Source organism: Habropoda laboriosa, unplaced genomic scaffold (genome assembly GCF_001263275.1).
Source record: "Habropoda laboriosa isolate 0110345459 unplaced genomic scaffold, ASM126327v1 scaffold148, whole genome shotgun sequence".
Classification (NCBI taxonomy): domain Eukaryota; kingdom Metazoa; phylum Arthropoda; class Insecta; order Hymenoptera; family Apidae; genus Habropoda; species Habropoda laboriosa.
This window is the reverse complement of record NW_017100279.1, coordinates 1,072,532-1,088,363: the sequence shown is the minus strand read 5'-3', so window position 1 is coordinate 1,088,363 and position 15,832 is coordinate 1,072,532. Positions and strand designations below refer to the sequence as shown.

At 41.8% G+C, this 15,832-nt stretch overlaps 1 protein-coding gene across 1 annotated transcript in view; it reads right to left on the bottom strand.

Annotated features, from left to right (window-relative positions):
* LOC108573539 (disks large homolog 4) overlaps positions 1–15,832 on the bottom strand; it is a 309,458-nt gene that overhangs the window by 156,688 nt on the left and 136,938 nt on the right. Inside the window, exon 5 of the mRNA XM_017936002.1 lies at positions 1,810–1,845. Coding sequence (XP_017791491.1) covers positions 1,810–1,845 — 36 coding nt within the window. The remainder of the gene's footprint in view (positions 1–1,809; positions 1,846–15,832) is intronic.

Here is a 15,832-nt window from a genome sequence, read left to right as displayed (position 1 = left end):
CTTACTTGAAAATTTCATATTGAAAAATATTCTTCGAAAATTCCAAATTTTCAACACTCGATTAATCAGAGTTTTTAAGCTTTGACCGCCTGGATTGCTTGAATTGTTAATCGAGATTTGCAGATTTGAACCGTGTCAAATGGTCTTCATTGTCAGTGTGTTTTCCGAGTTGAAAATTTCATCTCGAAATATATTCGAATATTCCAAATTTTCAACGCTCAATTAATCAGAGTATTTGAACTTCCATCGCCTGGATTACTTAAATTAAGCTAATCCAGATTTCCAAATTTAAAGCGTGTCAAATGGTTCTCATTATCAGTGTTTTCTAAGTGAAAAATTTCATCTGGAAATATATTCGAAAATTCGCAATTTTCAACGCTCAACTAATCAGAGAATTAGGTTAATCGAGACCTCGAAATTCTCACTATCACTGTTCTCCGAATCCTAAAACAAAAGCCTCGAGTAACAACTCACCAAATCCCAGGACCAATGAATTTTCCAACGATTACAAATCCGACGTTTCATAATAGCCGACCTAATACTTAAAACAACACATTAATCTCAAGCATTCCACCACTTGGTAAATGAACTTGGCAATGAACACGTTAGCCGAGCAACGCGTCTACGCAACTGAAAATGTGGACGTGTAATACAGCGAATTCCAACCTGCAGGCATACTCGTCGATTAATGCCCGAGAGGTATTACACGAGAGATTCCGCGGACCGGTAAATATTTTCAGAGGCGTTAGCGTAGCGCCCGACTAATCGCTAGTACTTAACAAGAGGGAACGTTGCAACCCTGATGCCACCAGGTCGTTGTAACCATCGCGTCATTAAACCGCAACGCCCTTAATAACGAAGAGATACAACGCAGGTTGCAACCACGTAACCAGATGGTAAGAACTCGGAATCGTATGCATCACTGTCATGCAAATTGCTTTCGTCTCCCCCCTCTCTCTCTCTCTTTTGCTACATATTATCGGCGTTCCTGCGCCGTTTGATCGTTCCTATAGAACTCTAGCCAATACCTCTGGGAAACGCTCAAGCCACAAATACGATTTTCTCCACTGAAGATACGTTTTCGTATATCAAATCATGTATTAACTCTAGAACTCCTAATGGCGGGTTGATCGAATCCTCGAGTTGACAAATGTTAAATTAGAATCATTTTCCCTCTGTAAATAATTCTCGAAATTTAAATTAGAGTAATTTCCCCTCTGTAAACAATTCTCGAAATTTATAGAATCATTTCCCCTCTGTAAACAATTCTGAAAAAATTATTGTCGCATACGCATTTAAGTTTGATATTCGGAAGTAAACTTTGAAAAGGAAATGAATATGAACTGACGAGCACGCGAAAAGGACCATTACGCTCTTCTTATCTCTGAAGGATAACAATCACAGAACGCAAAATCAAAGTAACAGGAAAGGAACGATGCAGCATTCAATCGGTTGCGATTAATATATAGAAAGAAAGCCCTTAATTAGGCTTTCGCGTGACAATTCCAGACTCACGAGTTCTACGGTTAAATTTTGTCCTTTTCTAAAACATTGTACGTAACAACCATGCACGTTAATTTCGTCCAAACATTCACTACGAAGCGTCGCGTCTCTCGCGATAAGATCGAGCGAGGTTGTCAAAGAAGCTGACAAGACGCGATAGAGAATGAAAAATTGCAACCGGTGGCGAGAGATGTACACGTAGCGGTGCAATTAAAGCGTATGACGTCAGAAAAGATGATAGAACAAAGCAGCATGCTTAGAGGGAAAGCAAAGCGTTGTTGGTACTCGGAAGCCATGAATGCTCACCTGGTCCCCGTCGTGTCCTTGCCAGCTGTCGTGACTCTGCAACAAAAAAACGAACAATATGAGTGCGAATTGCGAATGTGTGTCGCGCGGGAAGGTGTGACGAAAGAAACAAAGAATAGCGTATATCGAAAAGCTCCGTTCGGGTAAACTTGCTTTCAACATTTTTCCCCCTATTTCATCCGAGGGAGGAAAAAATCTTGGAGAGGATTGCAGAGTATCGGTTGTAATACTTCACTTGACCAACATGCACGTCCCTGCCAAAAAATTTCGCCCGGTGTATTCATGCCAAATGTTCTGAAACGTATTTTATTTGCGGTAGGACAAAGAGCTGGCGCGGAATCCACCTGTGAACCGACCGCATCGTCATCCAATTTTCCACTCTACTATCTCCAGCGTCGAGATTTATACACTGAAATCTGCTCTATGATCATTTCCGTTATTGTGTCTAGGGAAAAAGCGAAAAAAAAAATACCGGAGAAAAATAGACCGCGGTGCACCGTGGACGAGTAAATTTCGGTGAAAAGTTGTCACCGCCTTGCTGTTCCTTGGAAATTTTAATTGACACTCGAGGAGAGAGGTAACGAGATCGAAATAAATAGATATTTCGAATGTTTTATATAGTATCGAAAGTATCGATTCACTTCATAATGGATATCTTTTCTTTCAAATATCTTTTTGAAGAAAATTAATTATTGTCAACGAATTAATTTCACTACTGAGAACAGATTTAACGAAATATCCGAATTCACAAATATTTTTCTGAAAAAGAAAAAAGAAATATCGTCGATGTGATTAATTTCCCAGCAGAGACCAGATTCAGCGCCCAGTTATCAGAATTATCCCTGTGATAACGGGCGATCTTCCTTTTTTTTCCCTCAAACAAACGTGTGCGATTTCACCCGGAAGCTCGTAATTCTGTCACGGTTCATTAATTCCGTGTAAATAATATGGCGAAACTGTATAGACAGGTATTTTATCGGACGCGGAGGTCGACCAATGTCGGAAGCATAGGCGGCGTTCGCTGGGTTAATGTTCAAACCGCCTTGTTAGATTTATGGCGGCAATATAGGCGTCATGGAGCACGTTGAGCGTTCGCACTACGTTACGACATCTATGTATACACATTCGACGTACGTGTGTCGAGAAATTTTCAAAGCTTTTCACCGATATACCGCACCCCAGCACACGAAATTCGGAAGTCGCCGCGTCTCGAGATATTAGGACGATAATTTACCGTCGTTGAATACAAAGCGCATTTCTGTTATAAATTCCGGTCGAAGAAAAGGTCGCAAGAGTCGCGGAGGAATAGGAAGAGTTCGAAGAATACTAAAAAAAAAAGTTCAACTTATTCCTGAAAGTTACGAGGATTTCAGAGATTGTTTCTAGAACTTTCCAAACTGGAGCATTTCTCTTTCTCTCTCCCTTTTTTCCTTCTTCTTCCCCCGCCTTTATCGCGAAGCAGCGAATGAAATATATTCCACGTGTAAAATGGTCGAGTTAACTTTATCGTTGTATAGCTGATAAAATTCTCCTTTTCTTATCCCATTAATTTGCATTAAAGGGGAAGAACAGCAGAGGCTCGGTAAAGCGTGTAAGCCGGCGATAACGTATCGCGTCCTAACGTGCAGGGTGTAGTGAACACGATACAGATACGACGAGGAAATTATTCCCATGATGAGGGTTGATACCTCTCGACCAGTTAGTATCAAAATCCCATTACGAGACGGAAGCCTTGCTTCGAGCGAATTCGATGGCTAGGTCGGATAATACCGATATCAATTTCGCTGAAGAAAAACAGACGTCGCGTAGATACTTTTATACGTCGAATTCGGTCGTGCCGAGAAGTACGATCGTTAACAGATCTCTCTCACTGTTCCATGTAATATCAACCATTTATACTCTACATTTTGTACACTTTATATCGCGTTACTTCGTCGCGACAAACATCTGGAGATGGAAGAAAGCGGAAGAAAAGGACGGTACTAATGGTCGCGTAAGTTGACAACAGAGGGGAATTTAATCGTTTAATGAAGGCAAACACTGCGTAAAACTTGGGGTAGAAGGTTGAAGTGGCGGATAGACGACGAGAACGTTGACTGTGAGAATGAAACGGAGAAACGAGGATATTGTTGTTTGCAGGAGTTGCTAGGCGAGAGGCGATGTTTAACGAAACATCGGTTTCCCATTTTATCGCCGGCTCGTCTGTGTTTTCATAAGCGTTCCTTTACCGATCCGTAAAAGCGACGTTTCCACTTTTCCCCGTTTTTCGCGATATTACGTTCTCGCGTAAACAACGGAAACAGCCGATTAAAGTGGCAATCGGAGTCATCGTATTGCAGTATTTTTGTTGCTGCTTTAAATTAAAAAAAAAAATAACGCATTGTGGGACGGACGAAGCGACGATACAAGATAAATTGCAAGCCGAAATTTAATTAACAAAATTTCTGTAGCGACAACAAGCGGACGCGGGGGAAAGAACGGTTCGGCGTATATTAATTAGATTCCGCTGGATATGTTTTTAATCATTGTACTTTCAGCAGATGGGTTTACAAAGGCAATCCTTTCCGGCTAAACTTAATTGCAAAGTTTCTAGCCGGGCAAATTGGTACATTCGTAACTTTCGACAGCCACGGGGATGATACCTAAACTAACAACGCCCCGAACTTTTCTCGTTTGCGATCAACTTTATCCCCGCGGAGTGGCTTACTTTAATTGCAAAGATCTTATTTACATTGCGCTCCATCTTTGTCGCCGGTGGTCTTCGAGAGCTGACTTCGACACGCGCCTAATTTCATCGGTTTCCGCTTCAATTTGTTCCAATTAAATTCCATCGATACGAATCGCGAGTCTCTCGTTAATGTAGAAGACTACGTATATGGGATACTCGTTCGATTTTTTCACGTTTATTTAATTTTGCGGTGATTGAAATCCAGTTTATTATTTAGTAGTAAATTTTGAAATTTGCTGCTCTCATATTACTACCATACTCGCCATTTTACTTTCTGTCATTAAACCACGATGGAAAACTCAATATATTTCAGATCTTCGTCAATATTTCCAAACTACGATTATTACAGAATAATTCACCTTCCTCGTTTTTCTGAAAATCGCAAAATAAACCAAAATAAACTCATACTTCTACCCCATCTCATATTACTCTGACGAATCTTCGATCACAAACTCTCCGATACACTCTTGGAGCATAAAGAAAAATGGAAAAGACTGACGTGGATTTCATTTTTCACCATCGAAAGAACGACTTCCCGCTCTCCTTTATGGAACATATAATGGTTTCGAGTGAAGGAGCAGCAGATTCCTGCCGTACCGTCATCGTTCGAGGACATAAAAATACCACTTACCTCCTAACGACTTCCCTTTTTACATTTTATTCGCGCCCTTCTCTACCCTCGATCTTTCAACCTTGCAACTTACGAACTTGCACGTCTCAGATAACTAAACACCAAACGTCCTTCCGATCGATTTTTAATCAATCCATCGACTGTGTCCAACAATTTCACCGATACGCCGAGTAAAAGTGAACCAGGCGGGAAAACGAATAATAATCTCGCGCCGGTGAGATAAGAAAGGACGTTGCTCGATGACGAGTGCCAATGCAAAAGCCATAAAGAATTTCTAATGGAGAAATTACATTACGGCGGCGGGAGTCGTTTCCCTCGGCGAAAAATCTTGGAGATTTATCGGTAATAAAAGGAGCGACGACTATGCCCGGAGGACAGAATACGCCGCGCCGTGGGAAAGGGATGAAATTCACTAAGGGATGAGAACGGATATGCGTTTCTCCCCCCCCCCAAGATAGCTAAACTTACGAGGCACTCCGCCTAAGTTCTAAGACCACAATTTAACGGCTAAGGGAATTAGATCGACGACGTACGAGCCACCAAGGAACGGAGAGACACTAAATCGACCGACGTGGAACCATGTTTCTATTACTATTCAACACGACCGGAGGAAAAGCCGTGTCGCAGGCGCGATCTGGGGAAAAATCTCGATCACCGCGGAGAAAGACATTGTCGTTTGGCATTTTTGCGTTCATCTCAGCGAAAGTTCGATGTTCCACCAGAGATAAAAACTTTTTCTTAGGATCATCGGTGTACTCGATACGCGAGAACTTTCTTCGAGGGAGAGATGGAAGAATTTCACCATCGAATTTCGCTACAGCGGGCGCCTGGGTATCGAAACTTTACCTCCTAGAGTATTCCTATAACGAGGTTTACCTGCTATAGGCGTTTAACCTCGTTCGCTTCCATTTAGCTCGAAACAATTTTCCTTTATTTATGGATACGGAGAAGTGACGAAACGTTGTAGGTACTGGAGTATGTTTATCGATGGTGTAATCAATTGTGTGATCTGTAAGCGATGTTTAACGTGGAACCTCGATCGGTTCTATTTAGCTCGAAACAATTTTCACCTGTTAACTGTGTTTACTTTTCAAAAAGAGATTCGATCTCTGTAGTTTGTAATTGAATATGAGAAAGAATTGTAACCAATTACTTCCTTTCCGTTCTTGCAAACGTGAGTGTGACGCATTTATGTTCAGTACAGGCATAACGGTAGAATTAAAAATTAATAATCCCTGGATAAATAAATTATTGTACGCTAGGCTAAGTACAAGTTAGTTAGCTTAGTATACAGTTAAGCTAATGACGCTAACGCTGAAGCTACGACGAGTTAACTCGTCTTCCACAGTTAACAGATTAAACAATTTTGCTTTATCTATAGATACAGAAAAGTGACGAAAGATTGCGAATGTTAATGTATTTTTATCGATGATTTGATAGGTTACCGTAATGTATGGAATATTTAACCTGAACTAGATAACCTATGCGATGACATAATAATTTGGAAGACCTTTCAGCTCCCGTGGCACAAGGAGCTTATGCCAGCGCATAAATTTCGCCGCAGCATTAAATACCATGCAAGCCCGAATCTCGGGGACGAAGTTGCCGAGTTGATCCGAGCCCATTTCATCCGTTGGATGTATCCTACACTGCTCGTAACAAATAAGGAGTTGGTGTAGGAGGGTCTCTTAACATCCAGGAATTCTGCCTTATCTCGTAAAGCCAGTCTTACACGGAATCCCATGGAGAGGCAAATATTTCTGGACACCTTACGGTCCTGGACGTATTAAAAGGAACGCGTCGCTGGAATTCTTCGTTACTTCATTAAGAACCCCTCTAGGCACTCTTTTCACTCTTTTAGGATCGAAAGGAAACTCTTTCTCGAAGGAAAATCGTTCTCCTTTTTCCTAGCAAAACGAAACTCTTTTCCAAATGAAATATTCGAATTGTTTTCGTAATAATATCCAGGGAAAATTGTGTATTCTCCCCTTTCGAGTTCATTAAGAATTTCTGGAGCATTCTTGCCCATTTTTCCAACCTTTTGGTTAGGTTAGGTTAGTTAAAATTATGTATTCTTCGTGAAGAACATCGAGTGTTTCCAACAAATTACAAGAGACAACGCAAGTTTGGCTTAGCTAAGTCGTAAAGCAATTACAAACGATAGTAGAACCGGCATGCATTCGCGTGAAAGCAAACTGTTGTAACTGGTAGCAGCCATTCTCGAAGCGGCTACCAAAGTGTCCAGGGGAATTGTGTGTTGTAAAAAATGAATATCTACTCGCGTGACTGGTGTGGAACAACTGTTCCAGCAACGTTGCGTTACGACGGGATTGCAAGGGCCACGAGATGTTAGCAAGAAGTGGTAGTTGGAGGGTCGAAGGGGGAGGTAGAAATTCGCAAGATCTCGTAAATTCAGTTTTACAAGGACCTGGAGGAAGTTTCAACGCGGTCGAGGATCTCGCGTGATAGAGAACGGTCGGGCAACGATACGACCGTTTAATTATGAACAGGCGGCAATAATTAATTGAGGTGGCAGCCACACCCCGCGGCAAACACAGGATTGTTCGTCGGGGTCGCGAGACCGCTACTCTCTCCTCCTCCATCTCTAAATTATTAACGGACTTATCTCGTTTCGACCGCTCCTTTCTCTCTCTCTCTCTCTCCCTGGACTCTCTCGAACCGCTTTTCCTCGTGGACTCGTTCGTCTCTCGACTGTCTCTCCCGCTGGACCTTGTCTCTCCTCTTTCTCCATCGCATCCCTGGAGTTTTGTCTCTCTGTCCCTCCCTGGACTCGATTTCTTCTGTCTTTCGGTCTCTTACTCTTCCCGAATTCTGTTTCTTCTCTGTCTCGTCTTCTCCCTAAACTCCGTCTCTCCCTGGACTTGCTCTCCTCTGTCTCTCTGTCTCTTCCTCTTCCTGAACTCTGTCTCTTCCTAGACTCGCTCTCCTCTGTCTCTCTATCTCTTCCTCTTCCTGAACTCTTTCTCTCTTGTCTTTCTTTCTCCTTAATCTCTGTCTCTCCCTCCCCTAGAGCCTGTCGCTTCCTCTTCCTGAACTCTGTCTCTCCCTCCCCTGGAGTCTGTCTCTTCCTCTTCCTGAACTCTATCTCTCTTGTCTTTCTCGCCCTTGGACTCTCCCTCCCCTGGAATATGTCTCTCTGTCTCTCTTTTCTCTCTTTCGTCCATGAACTCTCTCACCTCTGTCTCTTCCTCTCCCTGGATTCTGCCACTCTTTTCTCTCTTCCTGACACTGTCTCTCCTCCGTCTCTCCCCACCTGAAATCTGTCTCTCCTCACTCTGCCGCTCTCACACTTCTTAATTATATAAGTCGCCCGCCGGAAATTCCGTCGTTCAACGACTTGGTCCCGCGTTATAATTGGAACGCGTGAGGGTGACCGATGTTATCGATCTATTATGTAACAAGCTCCACTTCAAGTTTACCCGATAATTATGTGGAACGCTTTTATCAAGGCTACGGACTCTGTAGAGTTATTAGTTGATTGAACAGTAGAGTAGAGAGAAACTGAAAGAAATTCACGACAAAGACCAACTTTCCTTTCTCCTCCATACGTTTTGTATATTCTCTAAAAATCTAACAACAGAGATCAATTAAGAAACAATTTCTTCTGTTTCGTTCGTTCCAGAATCGACGTTTATCAAAAATATATCCATCCCTCGTACAAAGAGAAAATACCACAGCACTTCTATTCGCCAATTTTCATCCCCCAAACGAAAAGAGTAAAACAGTCCGGAGGAGGTTTTCACGCGTACCCTAGTCTTCCTGGTTCGCGATTCGTTGCGATAAAAAAGCCATTCGCCGAGCGCGGGGTCAGAATTATGCCCGAGCCAATGAATTATACGGCCATTTCCGATCGGACGGTAGAAATAATCCATTGCTGACTCGGCGAAAATCGACCATCGTCGTTCTCGATCCTGTCGTGATGAATTCGGTGCGGCTGGTGACGTGAACGTGTCCCGTTATTATATACTACGCTTCGTACGCTAAAAAAAAAGAGGAAAAAGAAGAAAACACACGAGAAAGGAAAATTGAGCGTCAAATTCAACGTCGTTAAAACATTTTACGAGTTATTTATCCTCGGCTAATAAATTTTTTACGATCCTAGGTAAATGCACCTCCTTGCTTTCGCCCCTTCTTTTTCGATCCGCCCCTAAAACTCCCGGCGTAAAAAAAGGAGAGAATTCAAAGGGTCGATTTGTAAGGTTCTCGAATGTTGCGAAGGGAAAACTCCGTCGGAGTGCTTCACCGTAAACAAAATAACATATTTCTTTCACTTCGTTACCTCGGTGTGAATCCATAGAATTTTACTACCATACGCTTTTCCATTTTATTCTTTCACTTTTATGTCCGCTACGAAACGCGTGCGATTTTTATTCTCTTTTTCCTGCATCCCCTCTTCCTTCGTTTCCCTCCTTTTTTTTCCCCCATTTTCGATTTCAGAATTCTACACGCACGAAACGTTGCGCGTTGCGAGAAAGTTCTGTGTCATGGAATTTTACGACGCGTGTAGTCTGCGTGTAACAAACGTTACGCAGAGAACGAACCAGAGGAAAAAGGGAAAAAAATGGTGGACTATTCGTTGGTTTGGAATGGAAAGATCGACGGTGGATAATTTCGAACGAACCGGCTAACACAGCGAGATGCGTGACTTTCCCGTGGAGGTTTTCGATTAAAGGGAAACAGGTAACGATGGACATTGTTTGGATGCGTTCGCCGCGTTTGGTAAACCGAAAGTACAGTTCACGTACGAGGTTCGGTGTACGGACCCGGGGTAATCCTACTTTTCTGGTCAACCGCGTGACCATCGTACTGTTCATTGTTCGTTTGCGGATCCCTCGTAATTATCCCGGAATCTGCGCCAGTCGGAAATACACGGACACCCTTAAGCGAACTGATTATCTCTCCGTGATAACACCTTTCTGTTATCAAGGGTGAAAAAACGAATATTGAATGCCAATATATTGCACCCCCGCGAGAAAAGTGTCAGAAATGAAAAATTTACAATTTTCATATGGAAAGTTTTCAATTTTCATTTCGACAAACTTTCAATTTTCATTCCAAAAAATTTGCAATTTTCGTATTTCATAAGAAACGTGAGAAGTTGAACTGTGACACTTCGAGCGACTAAATTTTAGTCGAATGTTCCACAATTCAGTAATTAAGTAATTTCCCAAATAGAAATTTTCTTTTCGCTCTCCTAGAAAATTTCATGCTTTCAACTTGTGACGTATGTGACTTACGCGTGTATTAAAGAAAAATCTCTCTCGGAAGAGAAATTCCTTTTAAGAGCTCGATGAATAATTCGACAAACTCATGAGAAGTTTTCGCAGATACAGAAGCCAAAGCGCTATTTTATACCATTTCGCAACATTTCATGCAGCAAGATAGGACGATACCACGTCTCGCTGGTACGCGATGCGAGATTAATCGCAGTAGGAAAAACTATCCCAAGAATTTTTTAATTTACTCCGGAGCGATTGCTTCGAGCTTTTTCTACCCGATAAAAATCACGGCCGGGGCTGTTGCTTTATTGAAAATAACAGAGGAAATATTTTGTTGCACAGTGAATTTGATAGCGCGGAAAACAAAGGCTCGTTTTGAATCGCGTAACCAAATTACTCGGGAAATACCTGAGCGTCGGGCGGGCAGAAGCGCGGCGTTGAATATTTGAAAGTTCATCGACGTAAAAACAAAGCGGGGAGGGAAAAAAAACGAAGAAGAGAGAGAGAGAGAGAGGAAATCGTTTTAGTTTATCGAGGACGCGCAACGAGCAGAAGTAAAAGTTATACGCGCGTAAAATTTTGCACGGCGAAAATTATTCGATAAAAATTATAACGTCGAATATTAAAACGCCTGTACCCTTCGGTGCACGCTTCAATAATGCATGCCGCCGTCAATAGAAGCGACAAATTCCTACAGAAATCGGTCCAATAAATCGTTCGGTAATTCTACTCCTAAAACTTTCCCGTTTTCATCTCCTGTATATTCTGCATACCTCCTTTTTGCCGATCAATTATTCCCGATGAAAATGAATAAAATGAACGGCAAAGGTTCGAAAATTGGAATTTTCGAGGACAATCCGTATCCTACGAACGGAAATCCATAGTTAATTCATAGTCTATATTTATTCCGTCGTTGACTACGCGGCTCAATTTACTCTCCTGCAATCCTCTCCTTACAATTCTTACAGTTCTTATGTTTCTTAAGTTTCTGTTCGCAGTGCTCCTAACGCGTCCTTATATGCCGGCTTTGACGCCCCTCTCTTGCCTTTGGGAAACCTTGGCGCAAGTTGGGGGTTTCTACCCGGCAAGGACCGCGTCTCGCGAGCACGTCCACTGGGTCCTTACTGACCCAGACCTTAGCGCGCGGGGCAGTCAGGCGTTGGGACCGGGTTCCTCCGCAGACCGAGAGGTCTGTAGGTCATAAACCGGCCCGAGTCCCTACCTTCACTCAACCATCTTCTTACATAGTTAATTCGTTGCACTATGGAAAAATCATCGACAAAGTGTTTTACTTCACTTTGTAATCTCTAAGTTGCTATTTTGTAAAATGAAGTTTGAGATAATTGAAAAATGGAAATCGTCAATTATGTCTTTTCTTTCACTTTGTAATCTCTAGGTTACTATAAGATTTTATAGAAAAGGGAGCATATATTTCGAAATATTTAAAAAATAGACATCATCCATTATATCTTTTCTTTCGTTTCGCAGTCTCTCACTTACTATTTTATAGTACATTTCTTTCATCTATGTTACCATTTTAGAGAAACAATAAAACGCATATTTCGAGATATTCAAAAAACGTAAAATACACAAATTCTTCCGCGCAAAAGTGAATTTATAGAGAGCAAAGTGGACGTGGTCAGCGGAACAGCAAGCTGCAGATTTCAGGAGCAATAAAACGCAGGTCCAGGGTCATCGTTAGCTCGTGATTCGGTATCGAAGCGGCGTGGATCCTGCCAATGTTGGTCTTCTTTACGATTATGGAGAAACACGTTTATGAAACGGAACGTAAAACTCTCGTTACAAGGACGTCGAACCGTTCTAGGTGGCACGTACAAGCCGTGCAACTTTCGTCACGCTCGTTAATTCCTTCAGAGTGTACCGACGACCATGAACATCTTCGTTATGTCATTCTTTACGACACCACCGGCTCCTTTGTCTCCGTGGTCTGTTTCTGGGATTCGATTCTACCTGATGTATTTTGCGTAAGTTGCCACTGAAGCATAGCTGAGTTATAGCTGATGTGTTTTGGGTAAATCTTAAGAGACATTTTTTTATTTAAATATATAGTATTCTGCGTTAGACACAATACTATTCCACTGGTCTAGAAATTTTCCAATGCCTCCTTTGTAAAAATTATTAGACTCTGATTCGAAAAATGGCCCCATCACTGAGATTAAAATTTCAATTTTTCAAAATTCTCCAAAATTTAACGCTGACGTTTTCTAATATTTAGAACTTCATTAACGTACACACTGCAAACATTTTTTACCGCCATAACCGCGGTACTATCTATTCTAAATTCAGATGACACTGTGTGTCTCAGATGCTCTTTCAAACCAATCACTTCCATTGACGTTAATAACCTAGTCACAAAGAAATAATCAATAACGCATTATCAGTGGTCAGCCAGCGCTTAGAATACAATCCTTCGTTTACCGACAAATTATTCATTTCTAATTGCACTGTTACGCCTGTGACATTCACATTTGCAGAAATGAAAATAAAGTAACTAACTCGAATCTTAATTAGCTGCCTATTGCAACCTAAGAAAAATTCAATTTCTATTTTAAAAAGCGAACCCAGACAAAACTCAAAGAGATTACGAAATAATTCACCTCCCGGGCGAAGCAAAAATAACGAATCATTTCCACAACGAGATCGCCAAAAGTTACTCGAAGCTCGTAACGCCATACTGCAAGATGGTTGATAAATGTAGCTCGCCGTCACAGTACGATCGATTCCCTCCCAACACCTGTAAATTTGTCATCGTCACAAGCAACGACACGTCAAGAAAAGCCGAAGGCGAGGCAGTGGAAAAACCGTTCGACCGTTCTCGCCCCCGTTCTGACCGCAATTTATTGCAGCCTACATTGAAATCCGTCGACAATGCTCCAACAAAAAGAAAGAAAAAAAAGGAAATAAATACCTAGGACTTGCGTGGAACGGTATTGTTTCCCCGAATGCAATGAAGCGATTCGAGGGACGTGCCCGGTCGTTTTCTAAACAACACTGGAAAATCTATAGCCGTTAACAGTATCGACGGGTAACGAAAAAAAAAACAAACAAAAAGCAAGCGAGAAAGAGAGAGAGGGAATGGAAAAGAACGGAGGGGATCACGAACGGAACAATGAAAAACACCAGGAAGCGCGACTGCTCGATATTTTGTTGTCACCGTTCGGCCGATGTTTTTTATTCCCTTTATTGGCTTTATTGTTCTATCGATACGCGTTTTATACCGAAACCACCGAAAGCTTCGCTCGAAAGTTCCTGGTAAACCGTGCATGCGCGAATCGACGTCGGAAAATTAGCAATGTTTGTACAGAGAAGATCGAACGTACGAAAATTTTCTCCACGGAGTATAATTCACCGGGTAACGTGAATCGTTCTAAACGAACGACAGAAGTGTATTTCGCCGAGTTTAACCGCGGAATACAGACGTTTCTTGCACAGCCACAATTTAAATAATTCCAATTTAAATCCCGTCGCTTCTTAATCGCTTACGGAAAGACGAGTGCGGAGAGTGTGAAGTACTTACTTTAACACCGGACTCGGTGGAAATTTTCACGTCCAGACTGAACAAGGCGAGAAGTAGCTCTCGGTCGATTAACGAAAAAAATCCACCGATCGAAAGATTCGATCTTAATTACCACGCGTTCGAGAGGGATGTTCCTCGGGTCGTAAAGCTTTCTTTTATCGTTAATGGCGAAGTAAAACGCGGGGAGTCACAGACACCAGCGGCCTGGGCTTTTCATGGCTCTCTCTTAATCCAATCGCGGCCAGCAGAGACTTTCGCCACGCTCGTTAATGTCTCTCGATAATGAAATGTACGAGACGTTTTGACGATAGAGACGAGCCGCGAACAGTGGCCTTTTTACCGGATTACCGGGTGAATTTCGTCGAATAGAGTCTGTTGGAGATTCGTGTGATCTCGTTTAGTATCGTTCGCGTAGGAAGTTTCGTGACGATGCTCGTCAGGTCGTCACGAAACGCGGGAAAATTTGCGGAAGTTCACTTCCTGACGGGGGAAAAGAAATTCCTCGGAAATGTTCGCTTTTAATTCTCACCGGTAGATTGTTCCTGATCAGATGAAACCTCTTTGTTGCGGGCGATAATTTCGTTTCTCTGCTGTTTCTAGCGAAAGGGTTATAGTTGAATAATTTGAAAGAGGACCTTGTCTCTTGCATTTCGTCGACGCATGGTAAAAATAGCCATTTAATTACGAATGAATGAAATAAAAAGCGATAGTAGAAGTGTGAATTTTAGTCCAAATTTTTTTACAATAATTATTAATTCTTGCTTCTGCAAACAATACATTTTTCTTCCCACGAATGAGGAAAAATCGAGTTACTATACGAACCTCGCGATACTCGCATGCATTTTCTGCCCCATTTTCGTGCAACTTTCGAGGTTCTATCTGTGGGTGAATAACACGTGGTTGAAAGTTTAATACGAATATATTTAATAATAATTGCACGATAACGATAACGATACATAAAAAAAACTCAACAATATTTCCGTACCACAAACCAAATCAGTTAAATACCTGGGACTACACTTGGATTCAAAATTAACATGGAAACAACACATACGTTCTAAAATCGACCAAATCCGCATCAAGAGGAGAAACATGTGCTGGCTTACATGCAAAAGTCTTGACAATAAACTTTTAATCTACAAAACAATTATAAAGCCCATCTGGACCTATGGCATCGAGACGTGGGGCATGGCAGCCAAAAGCCACATTGCTAAAATTCAGTCATTACAATCTATAATTCTTAGAACAGTAACCAATGCTCCATGGTATGTTCGAAATGACGATATTCGGCAGGACCTCCAAGTTAAAACAGTTTCTGATGAAATCACTAGTCGCTGCGACAGCTATAAAAAAAGAATAGACAGTCATCCCAACGACCTAGCAAAAAAACTGTATAAAACCAGTCTGCCTCGCAGACTGCCTAGGAAACACCCAAAGGATCCTAACGGCATCAAAGCCTCAACAGATGTTATCCACAGGGATAATTTCTACGTGTTAATTAACCAAACCCGATACTACAATTTACCGAATGTCCTTGCTGGACAAATTATAAAGATTCTTGGAGAAAAAAAAAAAACTGTTTACTCGCTGCTTCTCTCTAGGACACTGACCGTTTCCCCAATCTCGAGTCGATTCGAGTATCGGCCATAGATCATGTCTATCTTAGAACGTTCACACAAATTCAAAACAAACGCACGACATTCACGCCATCACACACAACATATTATTAAAACCAAATCCACACTATCATACTACGAATGATAGTAAAAATGAATTCTTTTCGACTGTATTCGCATAATCGATTCAAAACCATCGAGTTTCTATCGCTATTTGCAAGCTGCCGGAAAAGTGGCAAAAGTTTTAACCCCTTAGCGGTCTAATAAAAT